Genomic DNA, 22,275 nt, shown 5'->3' with positions numbered 1-22,275 from the left:
TTAGGCTTGGCTACTTACAAGCTGAGTGATTCTGCACTAGTCTGAGCCTCAGGATTATCATCTGTAAAATGGGGATAACAGAAACAACCTTACTAGGTTGGTTTGAGGATCAAATGTGAACACACACACACACCCCTGGCCTAATATCTAGCATATAATGAGTATTAGGTAAACAATAGCTATGATTTATTTCACTAGAGCCCAGCACAGGAAAATGGAGTATTCTGCATTCTGATGATTAAAAACTAAGGAGAGGGGCCAGCCCTGTGGCGCAGTGGTTAAGTTCATATGTTCCACTTCTTGGCAGCTGGGGGTTCACCGATTCGGATCCCAGGTGCGGACATGTCACTGCTTGGCAAAAGCCATGCTGTGGTAGGCGTCCCACATATAAAGTAGAGGAAGATGGGCATGGATGTTAGCTCAAGGCCAATCTTCCTCAGCAGAAAGAGGGGGATTGGCAGTAGGTAGCTCTGGGCTAATCTTCCTCAAAAAAAAAAAACCACCTAAGGAGAAAAAGGTAAGTATCAATATACATTAATAGACTTTAAGTGGGCTTACCTATAAGAGGGCAGTAGGTTGCAAAGTATTTTGCAAAATCCCTTTGGCCTGTTAATGTCCCATCATCTTCTCCCCCTACCTTCCTTAAACCTTTGCTGCTTTTTATATAACAGCAGCATTTGCTGTAGGCGATACACCAACCCAGATCCCTGGGCGGACATGGAACAGAATGAGACGTGATGGAGTAAGAGATGGCCGGCGGGCACCGGGAGCCCTGGGTACTCATCCTAGCCTTGACCTCGCCCAAACTCACCATGTGATCTTGGGCAGGTCCCTCTGCTCTGTCAGCCTCACTCTCCTCATCTGTGAAGTGGTCAGCCCATTGACGCGGTACCCAGTAGCAGTTGGGAAGCTGGGGGTTGGGGCTTAGAGCTGGCTGCGTGGCTCAGCTCTAACTTACCAGCTTTGGGATACGGGCCAGTCAGTACTATCTCCATAAAACAGACAGTAGGATTAAAATGGAGGATTAGTGGAGGATTTGAGACAGTGTATCCCATGCCTGGCAGATTTATACACAGTAAGTTAAGATTTGTTTGTCTGGGGACCCATAGGCCAGCCCTTATTTTCACTGAGTTTCAGTTTCTCCCTGTTGAGGAGGCCGGGTTTCCTGAGTCAGATACACATCCATCAGCCTTCGTGCCAGCTCAGCACTTGGGAAAATCTTTCCTAGCGAAGACATGATCCCCCCTGAGTGTGAGTGACACCACTCGCATGCAATTATTTTAATGCGTGGCCCAGGACCTTCTCGTGTCCAGGATGGGTGTATTCTCAGGGGGAAGTCTTCCCTCTTACACTCTTCAAAAGGCACAGGAAGAAAACCGCATCCTGTACCTCATCCTTCTCTGACATGCAAGCGCCACCGAGTGGCCTCCTTCCAAGGAGGATGTGCCGGCCTTGCCTGCACTCTCCTGGATGCTGAACGCCTGCTTCCTTCCTGACTGCTGCAGCAGACTGCTGGCAGGAGGGGAAAGGTGGGCAGACACTGGCGCTGCAGGCTGGTGGCCCCAGCTCTGAGGGGAGGAGAGAACCCACGTCTGTGGAACCACCTGACACACAGGCTCTTGTGCTAGACATCCGTTTAACTCTCCTAACGACTTTGTAAAGTCGAGGTTACGGATCCCCACCTTGCAAGAGTAAACTGAGGTCCCAAGAAATGAAACATGTTGCCCAGGGACACACACAGCTAGTGAAGAGCACAGCGGGATTCAAACCTCGGCTGGCCTGCCGTCCCCGGTTCTTGGTGGGCTGTTATGCCATTGCTGGTCACGGGAGGGCAGGGCATGTGGTTTGGACCAAATAGGTTTCCTATTATTCCTTGTGCCAGGAGAGAGGGAACTGGTCTTGCACAGCAGTACTTACCCAGCCAGCTTCAAGGGCCGTTGCTGCCTAACATCTATGGGACCCTGAGGGAGTGGGAGATGGGTCTTCCAGACCCCTCTCCAGATGGCAGACCCTGTCCAGGCTTTCACAGACAGAATGCTGCCGAAGGAGGGAGCCAGGAAGTCGCTGAGCTCTGGCTACCTGGCCTTATTCCTCAGTCTCAGTGCTCAGATCGGCTCTTCTGCCCGGTGTGGGAGAAGAGAGAGGGCCTTGCCTTGGAGGCTGGAAAGGGAAAGTGAGAGCTATCTTGTTTCCTCTGTAATGGGACAAAGCATGAAAAGGGAAGCTTTTAAAACCTGGTTCCTCCTGTTCTCCACAGTGGAGAGAGGAAGGAACGTGGGTTTTGGACTCAGATTTATTCAGGTTTAAGTTTGAATCCTACCTCCCACATTTACCAGCTCTGTGGTCCCCGGCAAGTTGCTTCTCGAGTTTCTTCATCTTTAAAATCGCATTCCTTGTTAGGGTCGTTGTGAGGATTAAAAGAAGACAGTGAATGTAAAACAACGTGGAACAAGGAAGTGTCCGCTGACAGACAGCTCCCTGGCCAAGGGGGTGAGCAGTGCCCACTGGAAATTACAGCTGACCCATAATTGGCATTTCTGGTTCCAAAAGTGGAGACTTTTGGGCCTCCCACCCTGCCACTCACATCTTCTCCATTGTAATCGGAGTCATCCTCCTAAAACCCAGCATTAGTCATTTTCCCCCCTCCTGAAAACTCTCCAGTGATGCAATCTGGGTTCTGAGCGTGGTCCCCGTGAGGCGAGGACTACCCCTGCTTTCCTCTGCGGTCACATCTCCCACCCGTCCCACCCAGGCAACTGCAACACATGACTTCTCATTTCCTAATGAACCACACTGTCCCACGCGTCTTCCCTCTGCCTGGATTGTGTCACCACCATCCCTCTGTCCCAGGCCCCATATGTCCAGAGAACTCCTGCTCATCCTTCAAACCCTGACACAGGCCTCTCCTTCTAGATGCTTCTCTGAGCATTCTAGAGCTACCATTTCTTCTTGATCCTCTCTCCGTTATTCTTTCTATTACCTGTTTTTGGACACATCTCCCCAGCAGACCATAACTGGCCAAGGGCAGGCGCTGCCGACCGGGGCCTCTTGCCATCTCCCAACTCGGTATACTGTAGGCACTTAATAGTCAGCAATTATTGATCGCTCCTCCTAGGCCAGGCACTACTTACATGCTTTCCATGTGTAAACTAGTTGATTTCTCAGCAGCTCAGTGAGACAGCGCATCTGTCAGTCCTGGCTGGAGGCACAAACCATAGCAATTATTTGAACAGAGAATTTAATCTTTAAAAATAATAACTAGACATAAAGTGTTGACTTGGTAACTAAAAAAGCAAAAATAGAAAATTGCAGGAAATGGTTACCACCCCTGGAGCCGAAGGAACAGAGGGAAGAAGTGCAATTATGATAACTCAGGGCGGGAACCCGGACCTCTGGTCACCGGGCAGCTGCAGGGGCAGCAGGAGTGGGCGGGGATGCGAGGACAAGGAAGCTGCTTCTGAGCATTGGAAAAGCTGCAAAATGGATTTTGCTGCTGCTAAAGGAAGGAAGTGCCACTGCTGGGATGAAGAAAGGAGGCTGGCGTGATGCTCAGAGGAGCAGAAAGCAACAGGAAGGAGCAAGTTCCTTTCTCCTCCTCCAGGCTCACAGTATCCCTCTCCCGGCCCCGTGTGCCTAACAGGGAGCGGCTGGCAGAGCAGAGATAGGGTTCGCAGGTCCCTGCCTCAGCATCTCAAAGCGAGTTTGGAGCTGAGAGACGAAAGCTTAGACGCTGGCACAGGCAGGAGCTGTTATGGTTCCCATTTGGCAGATGAGGAAACTGAGGCACAGAGAGGTTAAGTAACTTGCCCGAGATTAAATGGCTACCCAGAGCAGAGCTGGGATTTGAATGCAGGCAGTCTGGCCTCAGCACCCTTACTCTTAAGCACTCTACCATAAATGTTGAACCAATGAATGAATGAATGAATGGGCAAGCCACAGATACCACTTAGAACAGTGCCCAGCCGCGCTTCCTGCAGCCACGAGGTCCCACCCCGGCCTGACTGCCCCCTTGTCGCCCTGCCAGGTCATTCACTGGAACTCCCCCAAGAAGCTTCGGGTGAAGAACAAGCATGTGGAGTTCTTCCGCAACCTCTACCTGACCTTCCTGGAGTACGACGGGAACCTCCTGCGGCGGGAACTGTTTGGCTGCCCCAGCGAAGCTGACGTCAACAGTGAAAACGTAAGTGGCCCGCGGGCTCGGCAGGGCAGGGGCGGCCTCTCGGCTGGCCCGCCAGGGACCTCCCGTGCGCCGGCTCCGTGCCAGGCTCAGGGCGTGCCCGAGGAGCACTAGATGCCATCCCCGCCCTGGGAACCTGCCATCTGGCGGTGGGGAGGGGACGTCTCTGCTCATCACTGTGGATGCAGAGGGGGCACGCTTGGTCCAGACAAGGTAAAGTCGGAAGTGGAATCAGAGTGAGCAAAACCCCCGGTCAAACCACAGATAAGGTGTCTCTCCAAAGCCAGAAATTCGAGGTCTTCGTGGGCGTCTTGGCATCCACATGGAAGACCTGGGATTCAGTGTGGTCAATGCATGGGGTGGCATCACAGATTTTCGCAATAACTGGCTCCTCTAGGGGTTAGCACAGGTGGAAATAGTGTTAGGTAAGTGGTCACAGGCATAGCTAACATCTACTGTATTTTCCTGTTTCTTCACTGTTTATAATTTTTTTTCATATGCTGTATCTCATTTGCTGCTCACAGAAGCCCTCTTTTTTCCCCTCAATGAGAGTTGAAGACATTGAGGCACAGAGAGGTGAAGCAGGTTGCTCACGGTCACACAGCGTGCAAAAAGTTGAGACTGATTTGAAGTTCTGAGGAGCAGGATGTGGGGAAGCAGCGCCTTATAGTGGAAAAAGCAGGGCATGTGGGGTCAGGCTGACCTGGCTTTGACTTTAATCCCTTCCAGTTACCACCTGTGTGACCTCGGGCAAGTCACTCAACCTCTCTGTGCTTCAGTTTTCCCAACTGTCAAATGGGGATGAAAAACTGTTATAGGGATGTTTTGAGACTAAGCAAGAAATTGCATGTAAAGCACCTAGCTCAGTGTCTGCCATGCTCGATAAATATTTCCCTGCCCTTTCCTTGACCCTTAGTATTACACACAGAAGTAACTGGTTCATTCAGTCAGTCAACAAACATTTACAGAGGGTGGTCCTCTGAGCACTGAGTATTCATTGGTAAAGAACCACGGTCCCTGCTCTCATGGTGCTGTTATTCTAGTAGGGGAGACACAATAAGTACACAAACTGTCGGGAAAATTTATCAGCCAGTGGCAAGTGCTACATCGTGACATATTAGTGAGCAGCTGGGCAGCTCCACTGCCTTGGGAGGTCGGAGAGGGCCTCTCTGAGGAGGTGACATTTAATCTGAGACCCGAATACAAGAAACAGCCAGCCTTAGAAGAGCAAGAGATAGTACAAATCAAAGCCACAATGAGATCGTACTTTGTACCTGTTGGAACGGCCGTTATCAAAAAAACAAAAGATAACGAGTTAGCGAGGATGTGGAGAAACTGGAACAGCTGCTGTGGAAATAGTCCAGAGGCTCCTCAAAAAATTAAATATAGAACTCTCGTGTGATCCAGCAATGCCGCGTCTGGGTATAGATGCAAAGGGACTGAAATCAGGATCTCAAGGTGGTATCTGTGCCCCATGTTCACTGCAGTGTTACTCACAGTAGCCAAGAGGGGAAAGAAGAAAATGCCCACTGACAGATGAAGGGAGAAGGGAGATGCGGTACCTACACAGTGGAATATTACTCAGCCCTAAAAAAGAGGGGAATCTTACCATCTGTGACAGCATGGGTGGACCTGGAGGACATTAGGCTAAGAGAAATAAGTCAGTCACAGAGGGACACGTACTGCACGATTCCTCTCACGTGAGGCATCTCAAAGAGGCAAACGTATAGAAGTCAACAACAGAATGGTGGTTACCGGGGATGGGAGAGGAAATTTTTGTTCAGTGGGCACAAAGTTACAGGTATACAAGGTGAGGAAGTTCCAGAGATCCACTGTACCACATAGCGCTTATAGTTCACAGAGGATTGTGCACTTAAAAAAATTTTAAGAGGGCTAGTCTTACGTTAAACGTTCTCACTCCAAAAAGAAAAAGAACAGAGAAACTTTTGGAGGTGATGGATATGTTTATTACCTTGATTGTGATGATAGTAGCATGCATGTATCTGTATGTCCAGACTCACCATATTATATACATTAACTACGTGCAATTTTTTGTGTACCAGTTATATACCTCAATAAATCTGGGGTGGGGGGGGATCAAAGGAAGTACATTCCAGATGGAGGAAGCAGCTGGTGCAAAGGCCCTGAGGTAGGGCAGGTTTGTTGTGAGGAACTGAAGGATGGCCCGTGTGCCCAGGAGCTAGTGGGGAAGGAGGGCATGGGAGACAGTTGGGCAGCAGGTGAGCAGGAGCCAGAGTGGAAGGATGTTGTGAACTGGATTAAGAATCAGAATTTTGTTTGGTTACCATTATTGTTATTGTTTATATTCTTTTCTTGGATGTCACAAGATACCCTCTAGGTTCCCAGTGGTAGGAAAGGGCATCTGTGGAAGGTCTGGAGGCATGCACTCACCTGGCCTTTATCAGGACGACTGGTCACAAGGCCACCCCTACTGTCTGTCATTTGGCCCCCAAGTCACAGTGGCGTTGCCCCCAGCTCCGGCCCTTCTCCGTGTCACCCTCCATGCCTTTCTCGGTGTCTGCCCTTCTTTACCACTGATGACAGAGAAAAGAAAACCATTAAGCACTTGAACTCTGTCTCCACTTCTGGGAAGCACTTAGAGGTTGCAGCAAACACTGTGTTCTTGTGGTTTTTCCTTCAGTTCTCTTTACTCAGATCAGTATTTGTCATCATCATCAATATTTGAGAGCCCGTTTGGCACTTTTTTCCAACCGCTAAATGAAAGCTGTTCTCTTGCCTCTTTTTTGTTTCCCTCCCCTGAAGAGGCCATATAAAGAGCCTTGCAGGACAAACCCATCAGTTTATCATCCGTATCAGTGAGTTCCCGTGGCGCGCTCTTCAGTGTCTTACGAAGGGGGACTCCCTTTATAGATGACTCACCAGCTTTTCCTCCCACCAGATTCCCCTGGTGGGTCACCGGGAGCAGAAGTCCTCGGTGGTCCTTCTCGGAATCCGAGTCTGCATTTATTTGCTCAGGAAGCACACGTGAATGCCCGCCATCTGCCAGACACCGTGCAGGGCACTGGGGTTGAAATAAGAGGTTGACCCAGACCTAGTACGTGAAGTCTCTTGCCGCGTAACAAGTGTTAGAGATGCCAAGAGGATAGTCTGGATACAGAGAGAGTCGTGAACAAGCGAGCACCTTTCTTTGAACGCCCTCCCCTCGACCACCGGGCAGGAGAGGAGCCACACCCACCACCTTCCTGTTCCTTCTGCATTCCAGGCTCACTCCCACGGGCAGGCCTCTGTGCCTGCTTTCCCAGTGTCTGGAACACCCTGCCCGGGGTTTAAACGTCTCAGATGGGGCATCTTCAGGAACTTCCCTAGACGCTCCCCAGCCTCAAGTAACCTTTGAGTCTCTCTCTGGGACGTGCCCTATTTTCTTTTCATCAGAGCATACACTACTATCCACAATTATTTGGCTCATGTAGTTGTTCCTAGTTTTTTTCCCCAAATATGAGACCAGACTATAAGACCGTTAGATTGGAGACATTGCCTGTACCATTCACCTCTGGGGTCCCCTCTCCTAGAGTAGAAGTAAGTGCATAGTGAGTGCTTCATAAATGCTTATTGAATGAATGGAACAAATGAGAGAGAAGAGTGAAGGTAGGTAATGAAGCTAGGTAGAGGGCAGAGCAGATGAAGCAGAGGGTTGACAGAAAACATGCTGGTAGTGTGTCTACTCGGGCACAGGTGTGGGGAGAGAGGCCAGGAGGAAGCTGACTGGAAGGGCCCTGGCTGTGCTTAGGAGACTAGACTTCATCCTGCGACAGTGAGGAGCAACCGAAGGGCTTTAATCACAGTCAGATTTACATTCGAGAAAAATCACTCCATGTGGAGAATACGTTGAAAGGGTCAGGCTGGAAGCAGGGAGACCACTTAGAGACCGTTGGCAGGCAAAAAGATGGCCCTGGGGCTCTGACCTGCGCTGCAGTGGTGAGGATGGAGAGAACAGGTGGGCTGTTTTGTGGGTGCTGAGAATAGGGGAGCAGGTGCAGCTAGCGCTCATGAAGCAAGACAGTGGGTTCCATGCCCTGCTCCAGCCAGGTTCCTCTGGCCGGGCCGGCCCGCGGGGCCTGGAGCAAGGAGGGAGTCTGGACATCACACCCCTGGAACCGCGACTCTGTGGGGAGTTCCACCCCCTGGTTCTTTGCAGCGTGTCAAGTGTTATCTGCAGATACAACCAGAGGGAAAGGGTAAGATCTTGGATCCAGCCCAGAGCCCGATGCTCCCAGCTCTGTGGGAAGAGGTCATTAGAGCTGTGACAAGTACACAGATGGCGGTAGTCTCAAAGAAATGAAGTCAAGAACCTTTTCATTGGACTGCAGATCCCAGGTGGGGAAGGGCTCGGATGGCACTATCTAAGTCTCATCCACTCGGCAGATGGTCTTTCAAACTGCCGGCCACGGGGCTAGTGATCCAGAGGAAGCCTTGCAGATGGAAGCCTGGCTCTCCCCGTCTGATGAGGGATGCAGACAAGCAGGGGTTGTTATCTAGTCACAGCGCTGGGACAGTGGCGCTGCTTTGAGAGCACGTGAGAAGGGCATTTCACACACTAGGGGAAAGAAAATGCATCCAGGAAGACTTCCTGGAGGAAGTGAGATTTGAAGGATGAATAAGGAGGCGTGATGGGGATGGGGTCGGGAGAATGGGCTTTTAGTGGTGGGGAGGGAGCAGCACAAGAGGTGGGGGCCAGAGGTAAACACGAGCATGGCACATTCAGATTCAGATGAAGGCGATGTGAGAACCATAAAGGACTGCACGGCCTCATTTTTGCATTATTATTTCTTCACAGGGAGGTGATAGTGATGATAAGACTGTGAGCTCTCTAGTCATCCCAGATCACTCATTTAATAGACATATGACCTCAGAGAAGTCGCATGAATGCTCTGAGCCTCGGGTTCGCTGTCTGATAAATGGCGACAGTGATGCCTTTGTCATAGCGTTTCATGGATAATTTATGTTCAGTCGCCAAAAATGGGACTTCGGCCCCAGGAACACAGTGTGCATTGGGATGCATTTTCTTCATAAACCACAGTCCCCAACCCATCTAATGTTGGGTTCAAATCTGTTGTTCCATGAATGGTTTTGGGGTTTTATTAACATTTCTCCTAGGAAGGCCTGGCAGAGAGAGGAGCCTGCAGAGTCACACAGAAATCTGTCTGTGAAGCATGGGAGGGGCGGTTGCATTTGCTCTGCCTCAAACAATCCCAGGTGGGTTTCCTACCGATTGGGAGACTCCAGGTAGGAAGGAGAGGTCGTTTGGTTGGCCTTGCTGACAAAAAGGATAAATAAATAAGGAAGTCGGGGGATTCAGCTCTGCAGTAAGGAGCTAAGATAGCAGGAGCAGGCCCCCATTTTAGAGCCCCTGTTTGGGGTCCTGACTCTACGATAAGACGGCTTGGTTCGAAGAGCAGGCTCCATCAGTGGTGTTGAGTGACAGTAGCTGAGGGGACACAGCCACTCCTGTCCCATAGTTTGTGTGGGCGTCTCTCCCTGTAACCAACACTTTAATTTGTGTACAGCAATCAGCATTCAGTAGGCATTAGTTATCACTATTTGATTGAGGTAGCGATGGAGACTAGAATTCTATACATCAGCATTTCCCTCCCTTTTCCTCAGCAACCCAGCCCCTCAAGTGTATCCAAGAAACCACGGGGCTCCACAGAATGGAGTTAGATAATCCTGGATGTTCTCCACCCCCTACTCCATATGAAAATCCTTCTACAGCATCCCTAGCAGGCTTGCATCTGGCTTCTGCTGGAATCCTCCCAAAGACAGGGAGCTCACCACCTCCGGTGGCTTATCCCACTGTTGGAAAGCTCCAGATGCTAACCCGTATTTCCCCATTTTGAACTGAAATCTTTCCTTCTGTAAGGAGTCCGTTAATCTGAGTCCTGTCTTCGGAGCAATGAAACATAAGAACAACCCCCGTTGTCCCTGACAGCCCAGCAGATAGCGTAGCGTGTGTCCATGCAGTGTGTTATTCAGAAACACAACTCTTCCTAAACCTGGTATTGATAGGGTGATGCCTTATCATCACGAGGGCCTTGCTCCACCCAAGGGAATTTTCCAGATAAAGGAAGCTCACCTTGTTAAATGCAAAACCATTAAAATACATATATTTTGACCAATTTGGGTGGGAATCTTGCTAAAGCACATGCCCTTCCTTTAGTAACCGAAGTGTCCTAAACTCAATTTACAATTTTCGATGACTAAGGTTGCACTGAGTAGGCTGCGGAGGCGGGAATTGGCCAGAGCAGGGAAGATGCTGTTTATCCTGGCAGGAAATGGCCTCGGACGATTTGCTGCTTATTCCGCAGATTCCTTTCTGACAGCTGTCACTTTCAGTTTATCAGCCTCAGAACAACCCTTTCTGGGCTCACCTCCATGTTCATCCTTCCCCTGGCAGCCGAAAAAAGAAAAACCAATGGTATTGAAGTCAGAAAGACCAATGGTAAAAGAATTACCCACTGTCGTATTAGAAGTTAAACGGTGAAACAGCAAGCATCCAAAAAGTGCAAAAAAGAAAAAAAAGATGGGCACCAATGAGTTTTCACATTTATATGGAATTGTGAGTCAATAGACGGTGTCTGCAGACTTCAAGCTTCCTTATCCCATGCCCGCAGCAGACATCACTAATTGATGACCCCACTCTTTCTGCCTGGGCTTAGCCCCAACCCTAGTGTCCTCGCCAAGACAGCGCTCCGGGGAACCAGTGCCAATCTCCAAGCAATGACACTGGAGATGCTGAAGCCTGTTGGGCCTCTCTGCACTAGGCATTCGTCACTCTAGCGTCACCTGCATTTGGACAGCTCTCTGTGCTGTTTCAAGACTTTTCTCTGCTTTCTTCTGGCCTTTGACAATTGGCGGTTTCCTGCGGGGAAATACAACTTTAATTTTCCCCACAATCGAGGGAGGTAGGCATTATGAGTCACACTTCACAGACGAGGAAACCAAAGGTCAGAGAAGGTGAGTTACTTGCTCAAACTCAAACAGCACGTCAATGGTGGGGCCGTGATGGAAACCAGGTCGGCCCGACACGCAAGTAACAAGGCAGGGCCGTGCTTCTCAAGTGGATGTAACTCCATATTCAAAATGAACACAATAACTACAAGTTGTTCAGTGATTCTCTTAGCTATTTTTACTTGTATAATCGTTCTTACTCTCACAAACCCTGCAAGGCAGCGATAATCATCTCCATTTTATAGAAGAGGAAAAGGATGCTCAGAGAATTGAAATCATAGGATGGGTTGGTGGCAGCACTGTTAACTGGTATCAAACTTGACCCACAGCTGAGTGGTCTTTCTACAACTATGTGAAACATCCCCGATCTGAAATTGCCATCCCTGTTACCGGCCCAATGGCGCAGTGGTTAAGTTCGCACATTCCGCTTTGGCGGCCCGGGATTTGCTGGTTTGGATCCCGGGTGCGGACGTGGCACTGCTTGGCATGCCATGCTGTGATAGGCGTCCCACATATAAAGTAGAGGAAGATGGACACAGATGTTAGCTCAAGGCCAGTCTTCCTCAGCAAAAAAAGGAGGATTGGCGGTAGATGTTAGTTCAGGGCTAATCTTCCTCAAAAAAACAAAAATGAAATGAAATTGCCACCCCTGCCCCCTAACCCAGCACTCCTATCTCCCAAGGCTCCTGCCTTTATTTTTCTCCATCGCTTGTCACCAATCAATGTATCATATTCTTGACTTTCTTACTTTGTTGATTATGTCTCCCCCACTAGAATGGAGGCTCTAGGACTGCAAGGATTTTTATTTGTTTTATTCATCAATATATTTTTATGCCTGGAACCTAGTATGTGCTCCGTAAATTTGTGGAACAAATGAACTATTACAAGTCCTTTTCTGGAAGCATTTGTGGTGTGCTAGAAAGTCCCGCATACTTGAAATCAGGAACCCTGGCCCTGGGACTAGATCTTGACTCTGGGCGTAACTCTTACCTTTCACGAGCCTCGGTCTTCTCACCTATAAAAGGGTTAGTAGAGAAACCCATGCCAGGCTGTTATGAGGCTGAAGGGGTCAAGGTGTGCTGAGTGCCACAGGCCACAGGAAGTGTCCTTACAAGCGTTGGCCAGAAAGCTCATCCTGGTCACCTTCCCTTCCAACTGCTCTGGGATCCCTGCCTTGCCTCTGAAACGAGGACTCCTACGCACATCTGCCTCAGGCTACAAGGGCGATGGGCCACCTGCGGGACCGCATTCCCTGATACTAAGCCCACTAAGAGGGAGAGATAACAGCCTCATCGTGGCTCAATTAGAAGTTAAAAATAAGACACATATAAACAGATTCAGTAAACGCTTTACGGCATCACTCTGCACGGCAATGCCAGGGAGCAGATGGCTTTGTGGAAACAGCTGTATCCCGGAGAAACCCCAGAGAAAAGCCAGAATGCATTATTGCTCTCACGTGCGAGCCGCGTGTCACCAGCTCTTTAATCAGACGGTGGGCAGCACCCAGAGCCCTGTGACAGGCTGGCCACGGCCAGTCCCGAGTGACCCTCCACAGGTGCCTTAAGTCCCAGAGGCTGAAGGATCACAGCATTTGCCTGGGAGGCTGGGGAGGGGATAAAAGAAGGAGCCATGGGGTCGAGATTCTCAGTGGCCGTCTGGGCCAGAGGCTCGCCATTGTGGAGTGTCTGCTTTGTTCCTGTGCAGCTCCAGCTTGCACACATCCCTCCCTCCTGCCCCTAGGTTCTGGTTGTGCCAGATGCCCTGCCCTCCTCTGCCTCTACAGCAGCTCCCTGCCCTCTCCTCTGTTTGCCTGAATCTTCCTCCACCGACTGCCTCCTTGTGCAGTACGTAAGAGGGCAGCTCTGGGGCAAGACTGCCTTGTGAAGAATCACGGGACCACTAGCTGTGGGATTTCAGGCCGTTTACGTCAACACTCCGTGCCTCGGTTTTCTCATCTGTAAAATGGGAATCATGATTGGCCCAACCCGATAGGCTTAATGAGGAGTAAATAAAGTAAGACAGGTCAGGAGCTTAGTTCAGCATGGCACATGCCCCCCAAAATTAAGTTCTGTTTGTATTAGGAATATACACTATTATAATTGCTATCTTGCTTCATTGTTCCCCCACCCAGACTATAGGAACAATTTAAGTACAGAAGCTGGGTTCATTCCCCATTCTGAACACAGGGCTTGGCATCAAGTCAGGGCCTATTAATTGGACGCAGTGTACAAATTAATACTGATACCTGGGAGGGAGGAGACCATGCCTTTTTCTCATTTCCTCACAGCCTAGATCAGCGCTGGGCAGATCGAACCTTCACTGAACAGACCTAAGCCCATGCCTCGCCCCTCCCACAAAAGAATGAAAAGGGCCCATGGTTTGGTGTTGTTGGTAAAAAGTGTTTTGGGTTCCTGGACCTTTGTTGATTGATACACACAGCAGGCTACCCATGAGCTGGTAATCTTTCTCTGCCTGTCTGTGTGGTTTAATAAAACTTAACTGCTTCATGGAAACCACAGGGAAGAGCTCTGAAGTGGGTTGCCAGAGAGGTGAGTTAGAGCCCCAGCTTTTCTGAGAACACCTCTGATGCCCGCTTTCCTCATCTGTCAGCTGAGGGCAGTAGGGCCTGTCTCATACAGACCTTGGGAGGAACAGGTGAAGTCATGGATATCAAGGCCGCTGAAAAGTGAAAGCAAGTTGAAAGTATAAAGCAACATTCTTGAGTGTTATTTTACCCATCAGATGTCTCCACCCATTGTTCTAAGCTATCAGATGGGGAGATGTCGCAAGAAGAAATGGGTGGCCCCAGAGATGCCTTACTTGGTCCCTTGTACTCAGTCTTCATCACCTCCCAGCTAGAAGAGTTCTAGTGGGCATGTCAGTTAAGGGAACATGAGCAATTATAAAATGGGCTCAGCAGGCAAGAAGTTTATTATTCACATAAAGTCCAAATGGGTGTTCCTGTTGGCAGGTGTCTTTTCTACAGGTTCAGGGGCCCAGACTCCTTCCATCTTGTGGCTCTTCCCTCCACAGAGTCTTAAACTCATCTACTGGTTGCTCTTGCTCTTAACAGAGTGAGGATTGTGCATGAGCCAGCCTTGAAAGGGGACCCTGCAGTAGCCAGAATCTGCCCACATTCCACTCACCAGAACTTGCACACACAATTACCCCTAACTGCAGGAAGGTTGGAAATACAGCCTAGCTGTGCTCCCAGGAAGAGGGGAGAATGTGAATAATGGTGAGCACAGAAGGTCTCTGCCACTGAGGGGAAGACATCAGTTAGTCCTCTACAGTCATAGAACCATCTCGAATTAGAACTAGAAATATGCCCAGAGATTGATGACCGAGGCATTGTAGTGACTTGATTACATACAAGAATGCAGAGGAGATACACCTGGGTTTGAATCTCAGCTGCTCTGTTCACTCATTATAAGGCCTTGAACAAGCGGCTAAACCTTCCAGATGATAAACGTCTTCATCTCAAAAACAGGACTGATAGCAAACCCTAACCCATGGAGTCGCTGTGAGCATTAAATGAGAAGACGCCTCTAAAGCTCTCAGCACGTTACCTGGCCTGTAAGCATGTGATCCTTAAAGTTATTTTATGAAGCCTAGCCTCTTTATCTTACTATTGGGAGAAATGACTTGCTCAAGGTCACCTAGAAAATGAGCATCAAAGGAATTGGGTCTCAGTCTTCACTTATGCCCGTAATCTCTCTGTGTACCTTTTTCTGACTTTGAACAGAAGTCCGTTCAGCCAGAGCCCAGGGACACACTTCCAACCCCTCTGGATCCTCATGCAGGACCAGCCATCATCTCTGGCAGCTCAGAGGTCAATCTAGGCCACTGTCCTGAAGGATAGGAAGAAATAAATGCAAACTGCGTATAGGACCATTTCCCCTGAGTCCAAATCTCCCTGTGCCTCAGCTGGCTGCCCAAAGAAACAATTTAGCAAATGCATTTTAACTCAAGAGAAATCTGTCTTTTGTTTCTGTGACTGGCTTGTCAGGAGCCCCCTGCTCCCCGCCGTGGTGTGGCCAGAGTGTGGTAGCATTCAGGCTCTCTTAATGAAAAAAACCTTTCCTCCAGCTCAGCATCTCCCTGGAGAAATCGCTGGTACCCTGGGTGGAAAGAAGGCAGTTTTTAAGCTGCTCGAGTCTCCCCCTTGAGATAACATCAGCCATGCAGTCAGCAATAAGCAGTCCTAGATTAGAATTTGAAAAGGTGCATAATGTAATCATAATGACATTGCTTAGGTTCCTGCAGCACTTTACAGTTTGCAAAGCCCTTTTACATGCATTAGCTCATTTGAGAAAATTGTAGGGAATTAGTTAAGTACCGAAAAGTATAAAGAAGCCAATAAAATTCATCTGTGAATCCACCGCTCAGAGAAAAGCTTTGTTAACGTCGTAATGTGTTTCCTTTGGTCTGTTTTCTGTGTGGTTTTTTGTTTGTCTTTTTGCTGTATTGGGATTATACTGCATATGCATTTTTATGGCCTGCTTTGTTCACGGAGCATTGTATCTTCCACCAGCTCATTTGATCCTCACATCCGTCCCCCGGGAGAAAAGCAGTGGTGTTGAGAAAATGTCCCTGGTGTGAGGTCCGAAGACTGGATTCCCCATCCAGACGGCTGCTGTCTAGCTGTGTAACTGGCAGATTATGGAAACCCTCTGAGCCTCAGTTTCCTCCTTCGTAGAACAGAGATGTGTGCTGAAGGATTAAATTAATTAAGCCATGCACCTGAAAACATTTAGCACTCTACCTGCTCACAGTGGGTGCTCAGTCCACATTAGCTGAGCAAAGGTGCAAACCACCCTCTTGACAATAAATATAATATCAAAGCTTACGGAAGGCGTCTGGTTGGTCCAGAGTCCCATAGACTCCAGCATCACATGTTTGACATCATACCTGATGTGCTTTCCACAATACGCCGTGTGGTTGATAGACAGCAGTATTCTCTAGATCCCACCCCTAAGCACTGTGATGGACACAGGTGACCTTGGGATGTGGATGCCACTGAACCACGTTATTGGTACCATGAAGTTCATAGATGGAGGCTCCTTACCCCCCAGGACTGCTGGTAGACCTCCCTTGTACAGCAGGCCATACTTGGGTAGTCCTGGGAGCACTTTCATTGGGCCCTCTTCCCTTTCTTAATATGCATTGGCTGAGAACATCCAATGGAGGCTTGTTGAGCATACAAGACGCCCTAGATAGTCTAGGTACAGGGGCTTCAAAGAAGAATGGGATACAGCTCCTGCCTTTAGGAATCCACTAAATGGGTGCTTTTTTTTTTTAGCACATGCCTCTTGGAATCATTTACCTTGGAATCTCATTCTCCCCTCACTCAAGGATGTGCATAAGAGGGAAGAGAGACCCCCCCCATATACACATGCACTTCTCATGTTCTGGTCACTAATTTTCCTTCTCACACGATGAGGATAACCTTCTCCTTTGAGGTCTCGTTAAAGAAAGACCCTTTTCACCACACAGACATCCCCGGCCACGCTCACACACACACATCCCCCCACACATTCCTGCTCCTCTCTTTGCTGAACTGGAAGCCATGCACTCCTGTCAACACATTAAAAACACAACACCAAGCAAACCGCCCCCAAACATCCCTGCTTTTGCAAAGAACTTTGCAGATGTTTCTTCTCTAAAGGAGGATAATCGCTGTGTTCTTTTGCAGTGGGGATGAGAAAGGGAAGGAGGGTCTCAGTGGGTTAAGTTTCCTCCTGGGAGCAACATTGTGGTTTCCTCAAGGAGAAAGACGTAGGGACTGTCACTGACACTCATGCAACAGAGGCTCATCCAGCCCCTGCCGTCCCTTCTCTCCAGCCCTCACCATGCCATCTCCTTCAGGTGATGTTTGGGGAGAGAAAGCATCCACATAGTTGTCTTCAGGGGCCCAAGGGTCTCTCTTTCCTAATGTGATATCTGTTGAGTCTTTATTTCACCCCAAACATGGTACTCCTCCTATACAGAATCTCAGCGTCCCCCTACAATCCACTGGGGTAATTACTATTATATCCCCATTTTACAGTTGAGGAAATCGAAGCTTGGAAGGCTTAACTAACTCACCCACTTGCCAAGATGGCACAGGCAGGAGTGCGATAGATCAGGTCCCCTCAGTCACTGTGATGCGTCTGCTTCTTGACCTGAGGCTGAACGAGCATCTTTCCTAAAGAGGCAGCTTGATGGTGGAGGGACACAGACCCAGGTTTGGCCTCCCTGAGGGACCTGAGGATCTCGAAACTGCTTTTTCAGCTGTCAAATGAAGCTGCACACGCCTCACTGGAGGGCTCTGAGGAAAGGGAGTCATGTGCGCCCAGCACCTTGCACGGAGCCTGGCGCGTGCTTGCGTGCTGTTCAGAACCTTTTCAGCCATCACAGACCCTTGAACTGCAAATACAGGAGCAAATAGTGGGCTTCAGAATGATCACTTTCCGTGCATAATATTAGGGGATACAAAAGGAGAATTAGAAAGAGAGGCCTGAAGGTCACAGTGACGACAGCCTTGTTGTGTGCAGCACGTGTTTCTCGTGCATGCAGCATGACAGGCACCTGCCCTGCAGTAGGCCCAGTGCTGGGGGCAGTGGGAGGAAGTCACAGTCTCCCCGGGGGAGTTGCCCTTAAATAATTTCAGTTCAAACTGACAAGTGCTTTCTTTAGTGGAGTTAGTGAATTGAGTGCTCTTGGAGCTCAGAGAAGAAATGGAACAGCTCAACCTGGCAGGGCCAGCAAAGGTCTCACAGAGAAGGCAGCATCTAAGCTGAATCTTGGAAGGTAAATGGAAGGTCCCCAGGTGGAGAAGAGTGGGTGAGGTGAGGCAGGGTATGCAGAGAGAGAAGAGCATATGCAAAGTCACGGAGGTTTGGAGGAAAGGCAGGTCTGGGGAGCAGAGAGATCATTGGTGCAAGTACAGGGAATGCGGGATCGGTGAGTCAGAGAGAGAGTACATGATCATCACTGAGGATCTGGGCTTAATCCTGCAGGTCAGAAGGGGTTGCTTGGCTCATGGGATCTTAGGTGGCATGAGAATTCCAGTTTCCTGGCCTTAGAATAGTTACACTGTCGGCATAGCTGGAATCTTCAAATAGGCAAGGACGTCAAATTGGGCTTGAAAAGCTAAAGAGTATCCCTGATTGCATCCTTTTTTAGCAGTTAAAAATCTTAGATAGTGGGGAATGTCTCATAGCTCACTGGATCTCAGTGATTCCCCACGCGGCATTTGGAAATATGTGGGTGCCTTGGAGTTGTACACAGCCACCTGGAGAATGCTACAAGCGTTTATTGGGCCAGGCCCTGGAGGCTAACCATCCTGTGATAGGTAGGACAGGCTCACATAATGGAAAAGCAACCCCCACGAAATGCCAGTGGCGCTGTGTCTGTTGTCTTTTGCTCCAAACCCGTGAACCATCGTGGTACACAAGGAGAAGTGTTTATTGCAGCAGCTCTGCTGGGCTCCCGTGGCTGGGGCACTTGGGGCGACTCCGCCCTGCTCCAGGTGTCTCTCATCCTTCAGTAGGCTAGCCCAGGCACTTTCTCATGGTAATGGGAGAGGTGCAAGAAGCACACGCTTCCTCTGAAGCCTAGCCTCAGGATTGGGGCATTGCTTCCCCGCCATTCTGTCAGCCAAAGCGAGTCCCAAGTCCAGCCCAGATTCAAAGGTTAGCGAGGCAGGCTCTGCCTCTTTAGTAAGCTGTAGGGAAAGTCATATGACAAAGGGTAGGGCTATGAGAGGGGTGAGGACTAGGAGCGGTTAATATAATCGTCTGCCGTAGCACACAGCCTGAGAAAAAATGCCGTCGCTTAATCTATCAAGACAGTGGTCTTAACTGCTAGACGGTTATGCAGAAGGGAGTTAATAATTTCTTATTGATGACGACACTGTTGGTTTGGAGATTTAAAAAATATATATACCTTCTTCTTGGAAAAATGTTCTCTTACAGTCAGCCAGGTCAGTAACTCTAGTCATGTAAACTTTAATCTGTGTTCAACTATACAGCATTGTGCGATGCACAAGGCTGATGCAGCAGAAAAAATATTGGAACCTGCCATGTGACCTTTGGCAAATTACTATTTTTTAAAAGTCAATTTTATTGAAATATAATTTGCAAATGATGAGACCACCCATTCTAAGTGTACAGCTTGTTGAATTTTCACAAATGTGCACGCCCATGTAACGATCATGCCTTGAATTATTCATAGAACATGTCCGTCACCCAAAAAGCTGCTCTCTTGCCTCTTCCCGGTCCGTTCACTCTGGGACCACACATCCTCTGATCTGATTCCCATCACTGTGGAAGTTCCGTTACCTTTTCATTGCAATTCTTCAGCTATAAAACATCGTCCCACCTGCCTAGCAGGGTTTGGTGGGGTTTACGTGAGATGGTTGTATGTCGGGCAGCTGCGTAGCGGCAAATCTGGATACCCGTGTCTCTGCATCTGCTTATGTCAAATGCCAAGTGCTTAGTTCCCTATTAGCAGGTCGGCCTGCCCTTTCACCAGTGGCTAGGAAGAAGGGTAGAGCTAGATAAAGAACTGCCACTAGCAGATTAGTGAAGTCAGACTGTCAGAGAAAATTGTTGTGCTGGGTCACCTAGGAGAACATTGTTTGTTTATAAGGAGTTTGTGATTGATTGTACCTTTGTCAGTGATCACTACTATCATTCTCGGCTCAGAGGGGACCCATGTCTCAGGTGGTGAGGTTCAGCTGCCCTTCATCGTGGCCTTTTTGCAATTAGAATAAATTGCAGAGGAAAATGCAAACAGCAATGCTGTCCTTCTCTGTGTGGCCCATCCACAACGTCCAGTGGGAAACAGACTCGGGAGGGCGGGGCACGTCCTGCACCTTCTGGGGCCCCTCGGGGCTTTCCTTCTTGTTTCACACCCCCTTTCCTACCTTCCAGCTCCAGAAGCAGCTCTCTGAGCTGGATGAGGACGACCTGTGTTACGAGTTCCGGCGAGAGCGGTTCACCGTCCACAGAACCCACCTGTACTTCTTGCACTATGAGTATGAGCCCGCCTCGGACCACACGGACGTCACCCTGGTCGCTCAGCTCTCCATGGACAGGTATGGCACATGGGCCCGCCCTCCTCACAGTCCCCTCCCTGCTGCCCATCACCTGGTCTGATGGAGAAGGGAGCGATGGCCTCACAGGCTTAGAATATTGAAGCCTAATGAGGGAGGGCTTGCGTCTCCTCCCCTCTCCAGCCCTGAAAACCAGGGGCTCTTGTCTTTTAGTGGTGGTGGTGGTTGTTGAGGATAGAGGAAGAACTGATTCTAAAAAATAGAGCTCTCCTCAAATCACCTCCAAGAAAAGAGGGTGCATTCTAGGGAATCACATAGACTGGAAGGACAGTCGCCACTGGAAAGCAGTTGCTGTTCTGTTGCATGTACTGATGCATGCTGTTCCCTTGTACGTGTACTGATGCAACAACCATCATCGAGCCTTTAGCAGGCAGTTCTGACCTGACCCCTGCCCTTCTGTGGCTTGGAGTCTACTGCACTGGTTCCCAACCTTGGCTGGGGACAAATTGAATCATCTAGAGAGCTTTTGAAACAAATTCATGTTCAGGCTCCACTGCAGACCAGTTAAGTAGGAATCTTTGTGGACTGGAGACCTTTCATTGTTTTAAGTTCACAGTGTGCAGCCAGGGTTGAGAACATGGGGCTAGTGGTATAAACAACAGTAAATAAGTAGGAAAATGATTATATTTTCAACAAGTGCCTTGAAGCAACTGAGATAGATAATAATGTCAAGTGAGGGGCCTTCTTTAGGTGGTACGGTCAGGGGAAGTCTTTCTAAGGAGGGGATGTTTCTGCAGAGACCTTAAGGATGAAAAAAGGAGTCAGGCATGTGAGTTGCAAGAAAAGAGTTTCCCAGGCAAATGAGAGAGCAAGTGCAAAGGCCCTGTGGTGGGGAGGGCTTTGCCGATTCAAAAACCTGATAGAAGACCAGTGTGGCTGAAGCATAGCAGAGGATTGAGAGGAAAGTAGCGTGAGATTAACATTATAGGACATTAGAAACTCATAAAATATTTGGATTTTATTCTAATTGTGGCAAAAAGTCATTGAAGAAGTTTACACAAAGTTACGTGGTCTATTTTATGCTTTTGAAAACGTCTCTCTGGCTGCTAAGAGACGAATGGATTCAAAGCTCCGAGGTCACTCATTCAGGGCTATGCAGTTTTTCCGTATCTGGGTCCTGTGTGCCCCTCTCCCGCCTCAGCTGACCAGCATCCTCTTCAATTTACACATGGCCCACAGTGGCTGCTCTTGCCCCGATTTCCTTCATGTCATCCCGCCTCAGCTCCCTCAATTAGGAAGGGAGTTTGGTTGGCTCATTCTGTCTTTGAGCCACCTCAGAGATGCCTGTCCAGCGGTTGGATGAGATTCCATGGCGTTGTTTTTGGGATTAAATGAGTTAATGCCTGTAAAGGGCTGAGAGTCCCTGGCACATATATTAAGGGTTCAGTAAATGTCACTTGTTATTAGTCACAAATGATTGATGGATGAGCAAACAAGTGAAGGAACACAAACTCAGACACGAGACAGTTCACGTACAGTCAGTGGTCTGGAGTTCCGAGGAGGGACCGGAACCCGGCATCCGGGAATGGCTCGTGTTGAGTGTGGCTTATGAAAGCAGACTCCTGGCTCCCTGAGTCCCACCGCTTATTAGCGAATGATCGCTGGCGGGATCCAGTGGCTTTGTTGGCTGGTTGTTTCCTGGAGATTTACAGGCCTCCAGGACTCCTGTGCAGAAGCACAGAGAACTTGCTGACCTACCAGGTGACAGGTACAGACAAATGAGACGGAAGGGAAAACACAGAGGTTCTAGCACCTGCTCCATCCTGGACCGGCTGTGTGATCTCAAGCAAGGTCTTTCTCTTCTCACGGCCTGTTTTCTCGTCTCCAAAATTCACATGACCACTCAGCAAATATTACGTAAGCGTCTATTACTATTGTGTGCCAGGCTTTTGTGGGGCCTGGAATATTTATAAGAAGAGCCGATTCCTGCCCTTGAAGGAGAATATAGTGTATTCAGGGCTCAGACAGCATATTAGTTCTCACTGGTTGTATAACAAATTAGCGCAGATTT

At 49.0% G+C, this 22,275-nt stretch overlaps 1 protein-coding gene across 5 annotated transcripts in view; it reads left to right on the top strand.

Annotated features, from left to right (window-relative positions):
• LARGE1 (LARGE xylosyl- and glucuronyltransferase 1) overlaps window positions 1-22,275 on the top strand; it is a 540,210-nt gene that overhangs the window by 482,431 nt on the left and 35,504 nt on the right. For all 5 annotated transcript variants that reach the window (XM_023631102.2, XM_070254456.1, XM_005606571.4 and 2 more), the window contains 2 exons: window positions 4,025-4,180; window positions 20,083-20,246. In XM_023631102.2, coding sequence (XP_023486870.2) covers window positions 4,025-4,180; window positions 20,083-20,246 — 320 coding nt within the window. The remainder of the gene's footprint in view (window positions 1-4,024; window positions 4,181-20,082; window positions 20,247-22,275) is intronic.

Source organism: Equus caballus, chromosome 28, assembly GCF_041296265.1.
Source record: "Equus caballus isolate H_3958 breed thoroughbred chromosome 28, TB-T2T, whole genome shotgun sequence".
NCBI classification, from domain to species: domain Eukaryota; kingdom Metazoa; phylum Chordata; class Mammalia; order Perissodactyla; family Equidae; genus Equus; species Equus caballus.
Note: the sequence above shows the minus strand (reverse complement) of the source record. Positions and strands in the feature narration are given on the sequence as shown.